The 18,863-nt window shown below is 42.6% G+C and overlaps 2 protein-coding genes across 3 annotated transcripts in view; one reads left to right on the forward strand and one right to left on the reverse strand.

The window, feature by feature from the left end:
* Positions 1-8,442, forward strand: part of mapkbp1 (mitogen-activated protein kinase binding protein 1) — a 37,043-nt gene extending 28,601 nt beyond the window's left edge. The window contains exons 13-31 of one of the 2 annotated variants that reach the window (XM_076085206.1): positions 269-394; positions 476-546; positions 790-911; positions 1,222-1,297; positions 1,381-1,492; positions 1,871-1,934; positions 2,032-2,160; positions 2,442-2,563; positions 3,050-3,087; positions 3,223-3,369; positions 3,454-3,585; positions 3,797-3,924; positions 4,185-4,309; positions 4,436-4,654; positions 5,068-5,149; positions 5,275-5,690; positions 5,768-6,523; positions 6,824-6,909; positions 7,383-8,442. In XM_076085206.1, coding sequence (XP_075941321.1) covers positions 269-394; positions 476-546; positions 790-911; positions 1,222-1,297; positions 1,381-1,492; positions 1,871-1,934; positions 2,032-2,160; positions 2,442-2,563; positions 3,050-3,087; positions 3,223-3,369; positions 3,454-3,585; positions 3,797-3,924; positions 4,185-4,309; positions 4,436-4,654; positions 5,068-5,149; positions 5,275-5,690; positions 5,768-6,523; positions 6,824-6,909; positions 7,383-7,622 — 3,191 coding nt within the window. In that variant the 3' untranslated portion in view covers positions 7,623-8,442. The remainder of the gene's footprint in view (positions 1-268; positions 395-475; positions 547-789; positions 912-1,221; positions 1,298-1,380; positions 1,493-1,870; positions 1,935-2,031; positions 2,161-2,441; positions 2,564-3,049; positions 3,088-3,222; positions 3,370-3,453; positions 3,586-3,796; positions 3,925-4,184; positions 4,310-4,435; positions 4,655-5,067; positions 5,150-5,274; positions 5,691-5,767; positions 6,524-6,823; positions 6,910-7,382) is intronic. The other variant, XM_076085207.1, reaches the window with a different exon arrangement.
* LOC142943603 (uncharacterized) lies at positions 6,975-18,341 on the reverse strand. The gene is made up of 20 exons (XM_076085209.1): positions 17,877-18,341; positions 16,974-17,069; positions 16,728-16,811; positions 15,141-15,203; positions 14,195-14,263; positions 13,864-13,941; positions 13,350-13,433; positions 13,198-13,272; positions 13,038-13,100; positions 12,462-12,524; positions 12,068-12,130; positions 11,919-11,981; positions 11,485-11,547; positions 11,282-11,344; positions 11,137-11,199; positions 10,716-10,778; positions 10,567-10,629; positions 9,325-9,378; positions 8,983-9,111; positions 6,975-8,900 (listed from the first exon to the last, which is right to left on the reverse strand). The coding sequence occupies exons 1-20, from the start codon at positions 18,277-18,279 to the stop codon at positions 8,620-8,622; spliced, it is 1,983 nt and encodes a 660-aa protein (XP_075941324.1). The 5' UTR covers positions 18,280-18,341; the 3' UTR covers positions 6,975-8,619.
* Positions 18,342-18,863: the final 522 nt, after the last annotated feature.

An 18,863-nucleotide genomic window follows, 5' to 3' on the forward strand; every position in this document is an offset into this window, starting at 1 on the left:
GTTTGAAAGGTAAATCAACAGGCTTTCCAACGGTATAACATTTATTGCCATGAAGCATTGTTACAATAGAGAAATAATCTACCAAACACGAACTTCCGAACTTTTTGTTCGATGTTTAGTATGAATACAATAAGTGCTAAGTGGAAGGCTCAGGGTAGCACTTCTTGAAGAGGTGACACAAAATATATACATAACGATACAGACCCAACATAACACTAAACATCCCTGTCTGTCTCTCTCTGTCTTCCTCTCCCTGTCTGTCTCTCAGGTCTCCAGTTGTTAGCCACAGCCAGTCGTGACCGTCTGATCCATGTCCTGGATGCAGGCCGAGACTACAGTCTGGTTCAGACTCTGGACGAACACTCGTCCTCCATCACTGCCGTCCGATTCGCCGGTGAGTCTCTGTGACCTCTGATGTTCAGGTTGTTGGTATGAATCATCCCTCTGACATCTTCCTGTTCTTCCTGTCTGTCAGCCAATGAGGGGAAGGTGAGGATGATCAGCTGTGGTGCCGATAAGAGCGTCTACTTCCGCACCGCTCAGCAGGTGAGAGCCACACCTGGTGATGTCACCTAGTGATGTCACACAGTAGCTGATGTAACTAAGTACATGCACTCAAGTAGTGTACTTATATTTGTTTGATCTACTTGTACTTTACTAGAGTATTTGCTTCATACTTGTACTGCACTACATTTATGCTACATATGAGAAAAATCTAATAAAACAAAGTAAGTTTGTTTTATTAGGAGTTTTCCCTCCTCTTCTTCCTCCTCCTCCTCTTCCTCACAGATGGAGGAGGGGTTGGAGTTCACTCGTACTCATCACGTGGTGAGGAAGACCACTCTCTACGACATGGACGTGGAACCAACCAGGAAGTACGCAGCAGTGGGCTGTCAGGACCGCAGCATCAGGTGTGTGTGTGTGTGTGTGAGTGTGTGTCTGTGCGTGTGTATGTGTGTGAGAGTGAGTGTGTGTGTGTTAGGATTATCACGTTCCCGTCTTCTTCTTCTTCTACGACTGAGGTCATAATTGGATTTTTGGACCAGAGCTCTGTGTGTTCAGGCTGCCTCCTGCTGGTCACATTAGGAACTAACTCTTTAAAACGAAACATAAATATGATCTGTGAAGTATTTTGTTTTATCTCTGTGTCCTAACTGTAAATGTATGATGCTATTCCTCCTCCTCCTGCTCCTCTTCCTCCTGCTCCTCCTACTTCTACAGGATCTTTAACATCAGTAACGGTAAACAGAAGAAGATGTATAAAGGCTCTCAGGGAGAGGACGGTACTCTTATTAAGGCAAGTGTTTCCATAGTAACATCAGGTGTAGATGATTCTTTTATCTTGCAGGTGTTAACTTCCCCCTCCTCTGTCGTCTTCAGGTGCAGATCGACCCGTCAGGTCTCTACATCGCCACTTCCTGTTCGGATAAGAACATTAGTATATTTGACTTCTACTCTGGAGAATGTGTGGCCACGATGTTCGGACACTCAGGTCAGTGAAGTCATTCAGTCCATTACTATGAATGTATGTATTTATATATGTGTATTTATATATATATATTACGTTATAGTACACTATGACTTTAAAAAAAAATTGTTTTTGTTTTTACAACATATTATACTATGACTTTTTTGTTTTTACGACATATGACTTTATGATATAGAAAAAGTGACTTTTTAAACTTTTTCCGACATACTATAATATGACTTTTTATAACATTTTTTAATAGTCTGCTGTAGAAACGCAAAAAAAGTCATAGTATAATATGTTGTAAAAGTAATCCGACTACAAAAGTGAATGAATGCATGATGTATGAATCTACGTACATATGTATATTTCTCTCTAACAGTGTTTCCGTCTGTCTGTCAGAGATAGTAACAGGTTTGAAGTTCAGTAGTGACTGCAGACACCTGATCACAGTGTCTGGAGACAGGTAATGTTTCATCATACAGATTGTGTTCTTTACAGTTTACAAAACGTGGAGAAAAGTATTTAATTAAAGTACGAATACAACCTCTGTTTGTGTGCAGCTGTATCTTCGTGTGGCGTCTCAGTCCAGAGTTGACCATCAGGATGAGGCAGCGACTCGCTGACCTTCAATCTCCCAGCAGCACTCAAACCTCCCAGAATGCACCACAGCAAAAAGGGGTGAACCTCAGGTAAATGTTCGGCTTGTAGGACCTGATGTGTTTGTCAGCGTTCGTTTTTGTAAATGAACGCTGACAAACTTGTTGAATTATATCACAATTTATACACACCGTTTAATGTGAGTAAATTGAGGTGTGTGTGTGTGTGTGTGTGTGTGTGTGTGTGTGTGTGTGTGTGTGTGTGTGTGTGTGTGTGTGTGTGTGTGTGTGTGTGTGTGTGTGTGTGTGTGTGTGTGTGTGTGTGTGTGTGTGTGTGTGTGTGTGTGTGTGTGTGTGTGTGTGTGTGTGTGTAGCCGGGAGGCGTCTTCTCCTCGTGTCGTCAACATGTCGTCTGACAGCGACAAGGAGGAGGAAGAGGAGGAGGAGTGCAGGAGTCCTTATATGGCCACAGCAGGATGCCTGGAGGAGGAGACGGGTATGTTACCATGGTTACACAGCATGCTAAAGTGTTAGCGTAAGTTTTATCCAATCAGCAGAGACCTGGATAGAAGTCGTATTGAAGGAGCTCATGTAGTCTGGATGGTGGATCACAATAATCAGGATCCTCCGTTGGGACGTCCTCTGCAGTGATATCGAGGTTATTTTGTCATATGTAACAAAGATTGTCCTTCTCAGCTGCCGTACAGTGTTTTCTTTAAAATATACGTCAGGTTTCTGTGTTAACTCTTAACGTGAAAAGTTTTTATTCTCATAATACTACTGATGACAGAGCAGCTGGTAGAAACGTGTAAAGTGATAACAGACATAAATAAATCAGCTTGATATTCAGGCTGGAAGGATAAACCAGAATAAAACAAAGATCAGTGAGGGTTGTGTTTGAGTTCACAGTTAAATCGGAGGAAAGATCAGCAGCTGATGAAAATAAATCCTGTCCTGTTTTTGTTTTTTGCTTTCCTGTCAGAAATGTCTGATGAAAAGTTCTGCAGAGACGGCAAGAAGGTCAGAGGACATTTTGTTGTCTGTGTTTTATACTGTGTATATATATATATACTTATATAAACAGCCTCCCTCAGTGTATCTCAGTGTGCCTCAGAGTTTCTCAGAGTACCTCAGTGTTTCTCTGGGACTCCTCAGGACGCGTCGGGGGGGCGCCTCCCTCGCCGTCGGTGGTCCAGGAGGACGGGCAGCGACGGCGTCCTGATGGTGAAGTCAATGTTGGACCTGAGACTGCTGGACTCGTACCGTCCTGACGAACAGGTGGACCAGGGGGCGGAGCACGAGGTCAGGAAGACAAACCAGACTCCATTAAGAAAACACAGCATTTTGAACGCAGAGTTAACTCCAGCTTTTGTCCGTCCCACCCAGATGAAGACACGCCCCGTTGTGAGCCCCTCCCCCCCTTGTCCGAGTGGGATGGGCCAGTGTGTGGGGGCGGGGCTTCACAGGACCAATCGGGAGCTGGGGAGCAGCATCAGTCTGCAGGTTAACACTGCATGGGTGAGAACACAGACACACACCATCTAACCTCTAACCTTTCCACCGTGTTTCACCTGAAGGTGCTCAGGTGTTGAGTCACATGTCAACAGGACACCTGAGCACCTTCAGGTATCTGAAGAAGGCCACGGAATACGGTAGAAAGGCCAGTAACATTTTATCAGCAATATGTCTCTGGAGTGAAAGATGAACCTGTGACTCTGTATCCGTCCAGGCAGAGGACAATGAGGTGAGGACCAATCAGAGGCCGGACTTCATCCCGCTGTCCAACCACAGCCCAGACATGGAGGCTGTGGTTCTGTATCCCGACCAATGGGAGGACAGAGTGAGCCTGGCAGGAAGGTACCAGGATGTTCTACCACGTCTGGTCTCATTCATGCAGCATGAAGCCAGCATGCTTTTTAGGCTACTCTGACCCACAATCCTTTGCAGCAGACATATGAGGAAGAGGTCCCTTGTTATGAGAAAGTAGTTTGTCCCAGTTCAATGAATACTGTATGTAACAGAAAGTACTTTGTATGTCCTTAAAGTAAAAAGTATTAGGTTGGATGTTGACACTGTTTTAAACCCCGCCCCCTCTAACCCCTGCCCCTTCCTGTCAGTGAGTTCCAGGTGAAGGAGGCGTGTCCTGCCTCAGGTGGACATCAGGACAAACCCAGTCCAGACAGCGGCTGCTCACTGGGATTCAGCTCCAGGCTGTCCAGTCCAGTCAGACCTGCAGGAGACGGTGAGACAGAAAGACAGACAGATACAGAGAGACAGTCAGAGACTAAGACAGACAGACACAGTGAGACGGACAGAGATTTCTCGTGTCTGTCTCTAACGTTTAACCCCTCTTTCTTTGGTCTCGTAGACTCGGAGCTCACTGAGCCTCTTAGTGTGGATGGAAACTCCTCTGAGCTGGAGGGGGAGGAAGAGGATGAAGGAGGAGGAGGAGCAGCAGCAGCAGCAGCAGCAGCAGCAGGAAGAGGAGCAAAAGAGGTTGTGAGCTCTCAGCTCGTCCCTCAGACTCCAGACCAGGAAGCCTTCCTGAAGGAACACTTTGTCACACTGGCCGACCTCTCGGGATCAGGTCTGTACCTCTGTGATGGTCCGCTGATCTGGTCCAGAGAATAGATTCATAACTTTGTGTTATTAACTGGTATCTATTTATTATTGAATAAAAATGTTGAAGCTGACTTCGTAGTCAGGACTAGTCTCTCAGGACTGGTCTCTCAGGACTCTAGACTTGGACTTGTATCAAAGGTCTCTAAACTTGGACTTGTCTTTGACTTGTGTCGAAGTGTTCTAGACTTAAACGTGCTTTTGAGGACTTGAGACATGGACTTGTCTTTGACTTGTGTTAAAGGTCTCTGGACTTGGACTTGTCTTGAAGAACTCTAGACGTTTAAGTTAAATTAACTTTGACGCGTCGCTGTTAAACCGTCTTGTCGAGCTGAACCTCTGAGTCTGGAGGACTCAAACATATAAACTGTGTGTTGACAGGAAGTCCAAGCAAAGCTTCTCACAGCTCCAGTGAGAGTATTAGCATTTCTTCCAGGTTCCTCTCCCAGAATCCAGCTGGAAGGTAAAACCTCAGATGACACAGATCCACACTTTGTGATGACTCAACATGTTTAATAGTCTGATCAGGATCAGCTGAGACTAAAGACTGTTGATCTAAAACCCTCTGGTTCTGTTTCTCCTCCTCAGTCGGACTGTGTTTCCTCTCCCATCTCGGACTTCTGGAGGAGGAGAGGTGAAGGCCCGGCCTCTGGTCTCAGAAGTCCGCCCTCTGAACCAGACCCAGGACCGGAGGGTGTCATGGAACCAGGACCAAACCCAGAAACAGAATCAGGACCAAACCTCCTCAGTTCACGCCCAGGCACATCCCCAGAACAGGATCAACCAGGACCAGCCTCCTCAAGATGTGAACCAGAACCAGATGGCGGAGGAGACCTCCTTGGACCAGCAGACCCACCGACCCCCCCCACTGAAGAAGAAGATCCAGACCGCAGTGGAGTCTAAGAGGAATCTGGGCCCGACGGCCCGAGCCGCCGCCTTCCATCTGAACTCCTCTTCCGGACTTCGGAAGGCTCAGTCAGTCCAGAACCTGCTGACCGACTCAGGTGAGACTCAGAACCTCCAGAGACTCAGGTGACGAGTTAAATAAAGACCCAAACCTCAAACTTTCTCTCTCCCTCAGGTAACTCCTCCTTCTCGACCTCCTGTCCAATCAGAGAGCCTCAGCCCCTCCCCCCCCTGCAGCGCCCTACCACCCTCCCCTCCTCCCCCCGCCTCCCCCAGTCCACAGCCCTGCCCCCTCAGAGACCAAGCCCCGCCTCCCCCAGGTCCCCCCAACAGGAAACAGCCGCCGCTGCCATCTTGTCTGCAGCTTCGTCTGCCATCTTGTCTGCAGCTTCGTCTGCTGTCGGCACCCCGAGGAAGTCGTCCTCTTCGTCCTCGTCCACTCTGGTGGCGTCTCGTTCCTACATGAGTCCGACCGCCAGCTCCATGGCTAAGATTTCTCGCTCTGTCTCCGTGGGCGACGGCCTGAACATCCCAGAATGTGGCGAGGACCCCCTGATGACATCTTCATCATCGGTAACTCCCTCCTCTCAGGTCAAAGACACGCCTCCTCCTCTTGTTGCCGTGGTGACCTCCAACGTAGGTCTGGCCACACCCCCCCATGCTTCCGTTTTTTCCGTCGCCGTTGCCTCCTCGTCTCTGGGTAACCATGGCAACCAGGTGGCCCCTCCCCCCCGCGGCCTCCAGGCTCGGGTACCCGGCAAACCACTCCCCGACAAGCCCTCCCTCGCCTCCTTGTCCTCCCTCGCCTCCTTGTCCTCCCTCGCCTCCTCGTCACGGCCTCCTCCGGTCTCCCCCCTGACTCCCCCCCGGCAGGAGGAGGAATCTCAGACTCCTGCAGGTGGCGGCAGCGTGGAGCCAAGAGATGATGCAGGTTTGGACTCTCATCTTCATCATCCTCCTCTTCATCCTGTCACACTGTCATCTCTGGCTCCACCCCTCTTCTTCATCATCCTTCTCTTCATCCTGTCACTGTCATCTTTGGCTCCGCCCCTCTTCTTCATCCTCTTGCTCAGTGGTGACGGATGAGACATTTCTCTGTGTTTGATGTTATTCGTCTCTTCTTCACTCCCTCCATCTTATCATTTAGAACTAAACAGGAAGGGGGGATCAGCCAATCAGCTGTCAGTATTGTTATTGGTAGAGTGACCTCACATTCTCTCTCTGTGTGCAGACCTGCCAATCAGTGTGGAGACCTGCAGAGCTCTGACCAATGAGCTGCAGAGCTGCTTCAAAAGAGCAACACACCTGTACAGGAAGGTGAGTCTGTATCAATACAGCTTTTATATCTGACAACATGTAGGAAGTTTTAGATGTGAACTCGCCTAAAGAAGGCTGTCTGTGTGTCGACCTGTCAATCACCGTGTAGCCCCGCCCTAAAGCATACCCTGCTTTATGGTCTATTTGACTCTAGATGGACTATAACTTACTAAATGAACATCATGCTGTATTGAAGAAGACTTGAAACTAGAGATTGAGACCATAAACTCATGTTTACAATGTTTACTGAGGTAATAAATCAAGAGAGAAGTAGTCATTTTCTCATAGACTTCTATACAACCAGAGGAGTTGCCCCTGCTGGTCAGTGGAGAGAATGCAGCTTTAACACTTTAAATAAATGGGGTCTCCTGGTTCAGACCAGAGGTTGTGAAACAGGAAGGGGGCGGGGCAGTTGAAGGACATCAGCAGTGACATCATCGGCTCCCTCACCTGTCTCTCTCTCTCTCCTCCAGGTGAGAGGCTCCTCTCACGATGACTCCGCCCCCGACCAGCGCCAGATAGCCGTCGTCCTATCGGAGGCCTTCCAGGCCATGAGGGCGGAGCTCGACTGTCTGCCGCTCGGCGTGCCGAGCATGCTGGGAGTTGAGGAGAGGCTGGGGGGGGTGAAGACAGAGGCTCTGCTGGAGGAGTATTCTCTGCTGCTGCTGCAGGCCGTTCACCACCGGGTCCACAACATGGAGGCTCATCACTGAGGCTCTTCATCCTCCTCCTCTTAGTCTTCCTCCTTTACTTTTTTCTTCTTTTTCCTCTTCATCCTCTGAGGCTCTTCATCCTCCTCTTAGTCTTCCTCCTTTACGTTTTTCCTCTTCATCCTCTGAGGCTTTTCATCCACTCCTCTTCATCCTCTGATGCTCTTCCTCCTCTTCCATTCTTCATCCATTTTTTCTTTGTCATCTTTTCCTCTTTGATCTCCATCTTTTTTTTTCTTCTTTCCTTCCTCCTTTTACTTCCTTCCTCTGTCTTTTCTTCTCCTATTCCTCCTCGTCTTCACAGATGAAGGATCTGAAGCCATTTTGATTTATTCTGAACTTTTGTTCCTTTCTTTTATTATTATGCAAGAATCTCTCTGGTCTTAAAGGACAGACGAGTTGATCCTACAGAACTTTTTTTTTTTTTTAGAAACTGAACGACTCGAAATTTCTTTCGAGTCTTTTTTTAAAGAAGTTTCAGCGACGGAGTCGTGGAAGTTTTTATTTTAGATTTCTGAAGTTATTGTTATGAAACGTTGATGTTAGACTGTAGAGACTTTCTAAAGGAACAAACTGCAATACGAGACGCTTTGAACAAACTTTGTTGTTCCTTTATTTGATGTAAATGGTTCTTCCTGAGTTCACTTGAATCAGATTTTTAGTTTGTGTTTATTCTGCTGATGTTACACTGAACAGACTCGTTGTCTCCAGAGGATACACACTGAAGTTCCTCTTTTTATAACTGTTATTAAAGGAACACTTTAACAAACAGGTCAAAGTTTGAAAAGTTTTTGTCAAAATGTAATAAAAGTTTGAGACTTCAGATGTTTGTGTTTTTATGAAGGTTATTTTATTTATTTATTTAAAATCATTATATTCCCATGACATCGTCTTCAGGTCCATCCTGTTGGTAACCACAGGAAGTCTCGACCAAAATAAAAGTCCAGTTACAGCTTGATACCTGAAGGGATGGTTTGTTGCCGAGACCCTGATCCGGGGGTCAGAGGGGGAACAGCAGGAAGCCGGAGAAGACGCTGAAGTTTCTCGAGTCGTCGTAGAGCCGGTAGCTGGCCGGCAGACTGAGGCGGACCCCGTCGCCCTCCTCCAGCTGCAGGGCTACGCCGCCCGACGTGAAAGCGTAGCCGCCGTGGTCGTTCAGGACCAGGCTGAAGACAACCGGCTGGTTGTTCCTGTACAGGTGGAGACCCATGTAACCCTTCAGGTAGTCTGCAGCCGTGAAGCTGAAGAAGTAAAGTCCTCTGACGGGAGCCGTGAACACGCCTGACAGACACAGAGCAGGTCAACACTTACACACTGATACTGAGGCCATGACATCATGGGTCTGTAAGGGGACAGGGTTTACCTGAAGTCTGGTTGTAGGCTTGGCCGATGTTTGTGATGGTTTTGGAGAAGATCAGAGTCGTCTCCTCGTCAAATGGTCCGACTGATCCTGAATCAGTCAGACCGGCTGAGAATGCAACCTTCAGGTCACCTGCAAAAAGAAGTTTGACTTCAATGTTTTAATACAATAAAAACCTGTTTTACCTTCTGATGGAACTCTGAATGTTTAATATCTAAATGTTTCCTAATTTCCAGCTTATTCTTTGTTTCTGTTCAGAGTTTTAAAGAGAGACACTCAAAATATTACTGAGTGAAACAAAAAGCAGTTTTTCGCTGTAAAGTCGTAAAGAACTTGAGTCCAAACCTGAGTTTGTGTTTGTGAGACAATCATCAGTTTCATTCAGTCTGAAGCTCAAAACTGAAAATCAGGGAACAAAGGAACACAGGAAACTGATGAACAGAAGAAGCAGAAGTTCTGACATCTGTTGGTCAAATACTTGATTCACTATCAAACTGACTGACTTGTGATGCAGATAGTGAATATATATGTAGTAGTGCTGGGCAAGTTAACGCGTTATCGCGTTAACGCATTCATTAATTAACGCCGGCAATTATTTTATCGTGCGTTAACGCAGTTTTTTTATTACTATTAAGCGGACATTTTTAACACAAGAACCGGCCGGCCGACCGGCCAGCAGCGAGCGGTGAACAGCTGTTTGTGTGGCATCTCTTCCTGTTTCCTTCACCGACATTCCCCTGGGTCCTAAGTCCCTCCAGGTACAGCTTCTTATCACCCTCTATGTACCAACGTACATTTATAACAAATACCACACACATTACGGTAATCAGCGTTACATATGTGTCTGACCAAAAAAAGCCAAAAAGAAATTATTAATTTAAATTATTTTTTTAGAGTTTTTAAAATTTAGTTTTATAAACTTTGTTCAGGAACAGGGCCACGCCCAGAACACAGCTCATTTCCTCTGCACAGAGTATTTAAGCACAACGAACCCGTTCACTTCCTCTTCGACTCTTGTCTTCACATCCCTCCCCCCCAACCCCGTTTTCGTCCTATTTCTCTCTCTCTCTCTCGCAGGATTACAGGAACGACAGGGGACTCTGCACTGCCAGAGCTTCCGAAGAGACAGCCCCCACCCTACAAGTCTCCGTTCCTGCCAGCCGCCGGACATCAACGGTCCCCCTTCGATCGCCTAACCTCCTTCCTACGAACCCTCCTCGTTTCTTCTTCCTTACATCCCTTCATCTCTTCATCCCTACCCTACATCCCGTCATCCCTCTACCCTACATCCCTTCATTCCTCTACCCCTACCCTACATCCCTCTACTGCTGGTAACAAGAACCTGATGTGTTAAAAGTGTTTACAAACCAAATGTTATTGCACTTTTGTTCATATAGCAGTACTTTTAAAATAAAAGTGCGCAATACCCTACTTTTGAATTCATTATTGAATTTTGCGCATAACAATGAGATTAATCGCAAGAAATCATGCGATTAATCGCGACTAAAATGTTAATCATTGCCCAGCACTAATATTTATACAATACATGGATATAAAGCTAGTTATTTTAAACCTTCAGGGTGTTACCTGTGTTTTCTGTCTTCACATCTTCAAGTTGTTTGTCACTGACCCTCAGTCTGACCTCCAACTCTGAAGAGAAAACAGGAAATATCTGATTAATTTCAAACTATTTACCACTTGTGTTCATGAATATAATAAAGTCAATTTAAATCTACCTGTAGTTTTGTTGTGGCTATCTGTCAGTCTGGACTCCATCAAGGAAAGTTGAACAGACTGAACTGAAAACACAAAATAAATCAGAAACAAAGAACTTGTGACTCCTGGAGTACTTTTATGGAAAAACACAACAGAAGCAAAAACAAACGTCTACTTTAAAATATAAAAAAGGATTTTAATCATCTGTATTATAAATAGCTGAAGTTATAATTCCTGTCAATTCAAATGTCATAAAAGGTTCCTACAATAACCATCAGGATGATAAAGGAGTTCCTCAGGGAACCTTACTGGATCCTCCACTGCTTCAGTTTGAAGAAGTACTACATCTACTGTTTGAGCTCAAATAAATAATTTTCCTCTTTGTGTCACTTTATTCAGATGAAATGTATTAATACAGTTAGTTTAAACCTTCAGAGTTACCTGTATTTTCTGTCTTCACATCTTCCAGATGTTTCTCACTGACACTCAGTCTGACCTCCAGAGCTGAACAGGAAACAAAGCAAGTTTGATTTAATGCTTTAATTATTGATTCATTAAAGTAATATTGAAGAGGTGATGATGTTACCTGCAGTGTGATTCTCCAGCTGCTCCTGCTGCGTCTCAGTGGATCTCAGACTGACCTCCAGAGCTGATTGACAGTCACATTTCATTTGTTCTTATAGTTAATGAGTCTGTATTTAAACTCTTTAGTAAAATCTAGATCAATCACATTAATAAATTATCGATTAATCAATCAATACCTAAATAATTAATGAAATATGAGACTACCTGTAGTGTTGTTGTGGCTGTCTGTCAGTCTGGACTCCATCAAGGAAAGTTGAACAGCCTGAACTGAAAACACAAAATCTGAATAAACAAATGTCGACTATTTAAAAGAAATTACAACAATAATACGTATTGTAATAAGTTCAATAATTACAATTTTAAAAAGTCAATAGTAGTCTATGACTCAGCTCAGCAGATCAGCAGGTTCCTTGCAGAACCCTCAGGTATCCCTGGTGTTCATAAAGGAGGTCCTCAGGGAACCATGTTGGATCCTCCAGTTTCAGTCTGAACATTTTCTACATGTTTTTTCTCTGAGCTAAAAACTTGGAGTCTGCTCCAAACTTTTCATCCCGTAGTATGAATGTCATAGTGAATTTATATATTTATACAATACATGGATATAAAGCTACAGTTATTTTAAACCTTCAGGGTGTTACCTGTGTTTTCTGTCTTCACATCTTCAAGCTGTTTGTCACTGACCCTCAGTCTGACCTCCAACTCTGAAGAGAAAACAGGAAATATCTGATTAATTTCAAACTATTTACCACTTGTGTTCATGAATATAATAAAGTTAATTTAAATCTACCTGTAGTTTTGTTGTGGCTATCTGTCAGTCTGGACTCCATCAAGGAAAGTTGAACAGACTGAACTGAAAACACAAAATAAATCAGAAACAAAGAACTTGTGACTCCTGGAGTACTTTTATGGAAAAACACACAACAGAAGCAAAAACAAACGTCTACTTTAAAATATAAAAAAGGATTTTAATCATCTGTATTATAAATAGCTGAAGTTATAATTCCTGTCAATTCAAATGTCATAAAAGGTTCCTACAATAACCATCAGGATGATAAAGGAGTTCCTCAGGGAACCTTACTGGATCCTCCACTGCTTCAGTCAGAACATTCTCTACATGTGTCTCTCTAAGGATGTCAACATATTTCTATCAGTTCTTTATGGATAAACCTTCAGAGTGTTACCTGTGTTTTCTGTCTTCAGTTCTTCCAGATGTTTCTCACTGACTCTCAGTCTGACCTCCAACTCTAAAGAGAGAACATTCTTGTTTAGAAGGAGCTCCTCAGGGAACCATGTTGGATCCTCCAGAGTTTACCTTTAAAACATCTTTGCAAACATTGTTGTGTTGAACGTCCTTGAGATAAAAAGACAATTCATACTATTCTCAGATTTACACTGTACCTGCACAATAGAACCAACCCACAAAGTCCACCTTTACAAAGCTTCTAATATTCTGTTTTTGTTGATTTACATATTTATCAATGAGGTCATACTCGGTGGTTATTATAACCTGGACTGGCAGTACAGTTGTATTGGGTTGTATTAGATTTTACAGGTATACCTAATAAAGTGGCCAGAGGGTGAAATCAACAGTTTGATCATAAAGGTTCCAACCAGAACCATCAGGAGGTTAAATTAGTTCCTCTGGGAACTTTACTGGATCCTCCAGTTTGAAGCAACACATGAGCTCAAATAAATTATTGTTTTATTCTGATATAATTTCATAATCTACAGTTAGTCGTAAACCTTCAGAGTGTTACCTGTGTTTTCTGTTTTAAGATCTTCCAGATGTTTCTCACTGACACTCAGTCTTACCTCCAGAGCTGAGGATAAAACAGTGAAAGTGAATCAGCTGTCCAAACAACACGATCGGCTCCTCTCTAGTAGACTGCTTAATAAACAGATTGATGTATGATGTACCTGTGTTCATTGTGTCCAGGAGACTCTCGGTTGTGTTCACCTTTCTCTGTAGCTTCATCGGTTTGGAGGTTTGATCTGAAACACGAAGATAAACCAGCTGCAGTGAAACATTTCCTCTGTGAGCTTCAGTGTAGATTCTCTCTCTCTGTTACCTGATCGGTCTGTCTGCAGCTGCTGAATCTGAGTCTCTGCAGAGTTCAGTCTTACCTGCAGCTGCTTCACCGCGTCATCCTGAACTGAAAACACAGGAAGTGACATCACTGATCTGAAGGAGGCGTCAGAAAAAAACAGCTGAGCATAACAGAAAGTGTTCAAAGTATTATTGTTGAGGTAAAAGTACTGCACTTAAAGTACATTTTGCTGATAATTATTATGTACTTTTATGCTTAAAAAGTAAAAATAATCCCAAACAACAATGACCACATCTACATATTGATTCATCATTTCTATAGCATTGACATGAACGCATTGATGTTTTTATTATGACTCTGCAATGAAACACGAAGCAGGAGAAGAAAATACTTCACAAGGTTTTCAGTCACTCGTCAAAGTGTGAAATCAAGTAAAACTGTACTTAAGTACGCGGCTTACGTAAGAATTAATGATTAATGAGTATTACGAAAGAAAGAAAGAAAGGATGGATGGATGGTTGAATGGATGGATGACCTCGTATTAAGCTGAGCTTGTCTCTTTCTGCAGATGAGTTCAGTGTTTTCTCCAGTGAGTTCAGTCGACTCTGCAGAACTGAAACCGCACGCACACACACACACACACACACACACACACACACACACACACACACACACACACACACACACACACACACACACACACACACATTAGAGAAACAGTGCCACTTTATCAGCAGCACTGAGTTTGTGAATAAAATCTGGAGTCTAAACATAAACATAAAAAAACAGACGTAGTCACTGTAATTATTGATCTGATGAAATCAATGATCTCATACTGATTGTGATTGGTGGATTGGTTCAGTCACCTTGAGTATTTGAGTTCAGCTCCTCCAGCTCAGTTTCAGTCTGAGACGAACTGTTTGAAGTTGGGAATGCTGGGAAATAAAGAAATAAAATGGCCAAGTGTCTTAATATTTGTAACTTATATCATTCATATTAATTAGTGCTGGGTAACGATTACAATTTTTAATCGCGATTAATCGCATGATTTGTTTGCGATTAATCTCATTGTTATGCGCAAAATTCAATAATGAATTCAAAAGTAGGGTATTGCGCACTTTTATTTTAAAAGTACTGCTATATGAACAAAAGGTCAATAACATTTGGTTTGCAAACACTTTAAACACATCCGGTTCTTGTTAACAGCAGTATTCCCTTTACACAGTAGCAGTTATAACACAGTTATAATGATTCTGATCATAGATATTCAGCCGCTGTTCACAACTTTATCTTCATGTGTGTAAGAGATGCAATTTGAAATATACTTCTTGAAAACTGCAAACCTCATCATGTCATCATCATCACAAAAATGTCCGCTTAATAATAAACAAAAACTGCGTTAACGCGCGATAAAATAATCGTCGGCGTTAATTAATTAATGCGTTAACGCGATAATAGCGCATTAACTTGCCCTGCACTAATATTAATATATAAAGGTATTTTACTTTTGATTCAAAGTTCAGCAGTTTAATAAAAAAAACATTCCACTAAAATGAGATTATGAAGTCAGAAGCACAGTCAGAACTACATCTCCTAGAAGCACACAGGAACATTATCAACATGCACTAAAAGGTTAATAACATACTACAATGTAGCTGTGAGCACTTATAAAGGTTTATTAATGTTCTGTATTTGTTCTCCTATGAAGACTCTAGATCTGCTTACAGCTACAATATAGTCTGTTAATTAAAACATGTATATTTATTGATTAGTAATGATCAATAAGAGGGTTAAAGTTAAGAGGAAACTGACCTGAGGTCTGTCTCATCAGCTCCTCCATCAGACTTTCAGCGTTACACAACCTGACTGAAAGAACTGTGGAAACAAACCAAACTTTGTTAAAGTCATAAGTCTTTGTGTTAAAGTCTTTGTGTTAAAAATCTTTGTGTTAACGCCACGAGTCTGTTAAAGTCACAAGTCTTTGTGTTAAAGTCTTTGTATTAAAGTATTTGTGTTAAAGTCTTTGTATTAAAGTCTTTGTATTAAAGTCACAAGTCTTTGTGTTAAAGTCTTTGTGTTAAAGTCACGAGTCTTTGTGTTAAAGTCAAGTCTTTGTGTTAAAGTCACAAGTCTTTGTGTTAAAGTCACGAGTCACTGTGTTAAAGTCACAAGTCTTTGTATTAAAGTATTTGTATTAAAGTCACAAGTCTTTGTATTAAAGTCTTTGTATCAAAGTCACAAGTCTTTGTGTTAAAGTCACAAATCTGTGTTAAAGTCACGAATCTGTGTTAAAGTCTCGAGTCTTTGTGTTAAAGTCTCGAGTCTTTGTGTTAAAGTCTTTGTGTTAAAGTCACGAGTCTTTGTGTTAAAGTCTTTGTGTTAAAGACTGTGTTAAAGTCTCGAGTCTTTGTGTTAAAGTCTTTGTGTTAAAGTCTCGAGTCTTTGTGTTAAAGTCTCGAGTCTTTGTGTTAAAGTCTTTGTGTTAAAGTCTCGAGTCTTTGTGTTAAAGTCTTTGTGTTAAAGACTGTGTTAAAGTCTCGAGTCTTTGTGTTAAAGTCACGAGTCACTGTGTTAAAGTCACAAGTCTTTGTATTAAAGTCACAAGTCTTTGTATTAAAGTATTTGTGTTAAAGTCACGAGTCTTTGTATTAAAGTCACAAGTCTTTGTATTAAAGTCACAAGTCTTTGTATTAAAGTCACAAGTCGTTGTGTTAAAGTCCTTGTGTTAAAGTATTTGTGTTAAAGTCTGTGTTAAAGTCTTTGTGTTAAAGTCTTTGTGTTAAAGTCACGAGTCTTTGTGTTAAAGTCACAAGTCTTTGTGTTAAAGTCACGAGTCACTGTGTTAAAGTCACAAGTCTTTGTATTAAAGTATTTGTGTTAAAGTCACAAGTCTTTGTATTAAAGTCACAAGTCTTTGTGTTAAAGTCTTTGTGTTAAAGTCACGAGTCTGTGTTAAAGTCAAGTCTTTGTGTTAAAGTCACAAGTCTTTGTATCAAAGTCACAAGTCTTTGTGTTAAAGTCACGAATCTGTGTTAAAGTCTCGAGTCTTTGTGTTAAAGTCTTGAGTCTTTGTGTTAAAGTCTTTGTGTTAAAGTCACGAGTCTTTGTGTTAAAGTCTTTGTGTTAAAGACTGTGTTAAAGTCTCGAGTCTTTGTGTTAAAGTCTTTGTGTTAAAGTCTCGAGTCTTTGTGTTAAAGTCTTTGTGTTAAAGTCTTGAGTCTTTGTGTTAAAGTCTCGAGTCTTTGTGTTAAAGTCTTTGTGTTAAAGTCTCGAGTCTTTGTGTTAAAGTAATTGTGTTAAAGTCATGTGACTTGAGTTTACAATTTTGCAAATCAGGTCACAAAGTAACGAAACAAACATAAATATGATGAAGATGAAGATGATGATGAAGATGATGACCTGTGCTTTTCCTCCTCAGCTGTTCCACTGTGTTCTCACTCGCCCTCAGTCTGGTCTGCAGGAATGGAAGCTCAGCCGCTAGAGCTGTCCACAAAATAATAATAATAATTATATATATATATACACATATGAGATGAAGATGAAGAGATAAAAGCAGCTAAATGTTGGTAAACATTAAAGCCATTAAAGAAACTTGAAGTTGAATCACTGTGAACAGTTGAACAAGAAGAACTCAAGTCATCTCACCTGAGTTCTTCTTCTTAAGGTCGTCCATTGAACGCTCGCTGGCATTCAGTCTGAAGTGAAGCGTCGACACTTCAGATGAAAACTCGACGGCTCGAACTTTAAAGATCGAAACACAACAAAGTGACAGAAACAATCAGAAGTACGAGTCAGAAATATGTCAACAAATATCAGAATGTAATGATTTGATGCTTTAAAAAATCAGATAATCAAGAAATCAGCTGATGACTCAGATCTTTATTTCTCACAGAACCAGAACATTTAACTTACATTTTCACCCCAACTTTAGAAAGTAGTGAAATACCTGCACACGTTTTTATCTTATTGAAGGTCAGAGATCAAACTAACTCCTATAAATCTTATAAATGAAAGGTTATGTCTGGTTTTAGATATAAACAGTAACGTCACGGCTACAATGAAGCTGCTAAATGATGTCATAAATGTAACTGACTCTAAAGAATACTGTGAGCATTATTCCTTTTATTAAGAGTTCATCCAATCTAATCTAATAACGTTAAATGGTTTGAAAACTATACAAAGTGTCCAACTTTGTGTATATTCTAGCTTTTTAAAAATGATGGCGTCCCACAAGGCTCCATACTGGGTCCCATTTTACTTCTTTAAAATTACATTAATAAAATATGTCATTATTTATGCAGACGACACCTTGATGTATCGTTCTCTTGTTTCTGTAAATAATAACAAGTCTAACTTCTAACAGCTGAACACAGTCGGACTTTTAAACATCTTCCAGCATCAAATTCTGGTTTTCTTGTCCAGAAAATTATTTTGCTGCAAAGAGCATCAACAGAGGAATCTTTTAAACTCCTCTCCCTCCATTTGCTCTGCCTATCCTCCTTCTCCTCCTCTTCCTCCCCCTCTTCCTCCTCCTCCACCTCCTCCTACCTTTGCTTTGCTCCTCCAGCTTCCTCCTCAGGTCTGAGTTCAGCTCCATGGTTCTCCTCAGCTCCTCCTTCTGCTGCTCCACCGTCTCCTCCAGACCGTCCAGGCTGCGTCTCTGCGTCCAGTCCTCCAGCTCTCCGTCCCTCAGCCGGGTCTCCAGGCTCCTGATGGCCTGACGCTGCTCCACCTCCGCGGCCTTTACGCTGAGGACCAGGTCCTTCAGGCCCCGCAGCTCGTCCCAGAGGACGGGGAGCTCCGGGGGGACGTCGTCGTCGTCCTCCACCGTCCTTAGGTCCTCCATCCTCATGTCCTCCTCCATCCTCAGGTCCTCCTCCTGGGAGACAGAAGCCTCCAACTGTCCCCAACTGACAGAGAAGAACAGCAGCAGAAACAGAACAGACTTCATCCTGAAACCAAAAGCTGCTGCTGAGCAAAAGTCCACCAGCTTATATACGCTTACACACACGCTTACACACACACACACACACACACACACACACACACACACACACACACACACACACACACACACACACACACACACACACACACACACACACACACACACACACACACACACACACACACACACACACACACACACACACATCTTTGATGAATGAGTCGACTCACAGAAACAAGTTTCTTCACTTCAGGATTTAACAAATATATTTTGTGTAGAAATGCGACTGAAAGCTCCAGAAAGAGACGAAGTTGAGCAAGTTGAGAATAATAAGTAGGTTTGGTTTATTTTAAGTGAAGTTGGGCAGTAGGTTGGTTCAATAACTTGGGTCAGAACAAAACACTGGTCATCTTTAATTCAACAACACACAGGAAACTGCATCATCTGAAGAAGATCATGCGATATGGCCCAAAAGCTCAAGAACAGCTACTAAATGGACCTGAAATCAAAGCTGGTGAGATGGACATGAAATGAGCTGCTCAGAGGACGGAGCTCTGCTTCCTGCTCCTCAGAGGATGAACCTTTAG

Source organism: Anarhichas minor, unplaced genomic scaffold (genome assembly GCF_050575085.1).
Source record: "Anarhichas minor isolate MPS153535 unplaced genomic scaffold, ASM5057508v1 ptg000142l, whole genome shotgun sequence".
In the NCBI taxonomy this organism is placed as follows: Eukaryota; Metazoa; Chordata; class Actinopteri; order Perciformes; family Anarhichadidae; genus Anarhichas; species Anarhichas minor.

Excerpts from the sequence above, each read along its gene's own strand:
- LOC142943603 (XM_076085209.1), bottom strand. The coding sequence starts at position 18,279 with ATGAAGTCTGTTCTGTTTCTGCTGCTGTTCTTCTCTGTCAGTTGGGGA. Across the intron at positions 10,779-11,136 it reads TGTGAAGACAGAAAATACAG|TTCAGTCTGTTCAACTTTCC; the intron begins GTAACTCTGAAG and ends TTGTGTTTTCAG. Across the intron at positions 10,630-10,715 it reads TAGCCACAACAAAACTACAG|AGTTGGAGGTCAGACTGAGG; the intron begins GTAGATTTAAAT and ends TTTTCTCTTCAG.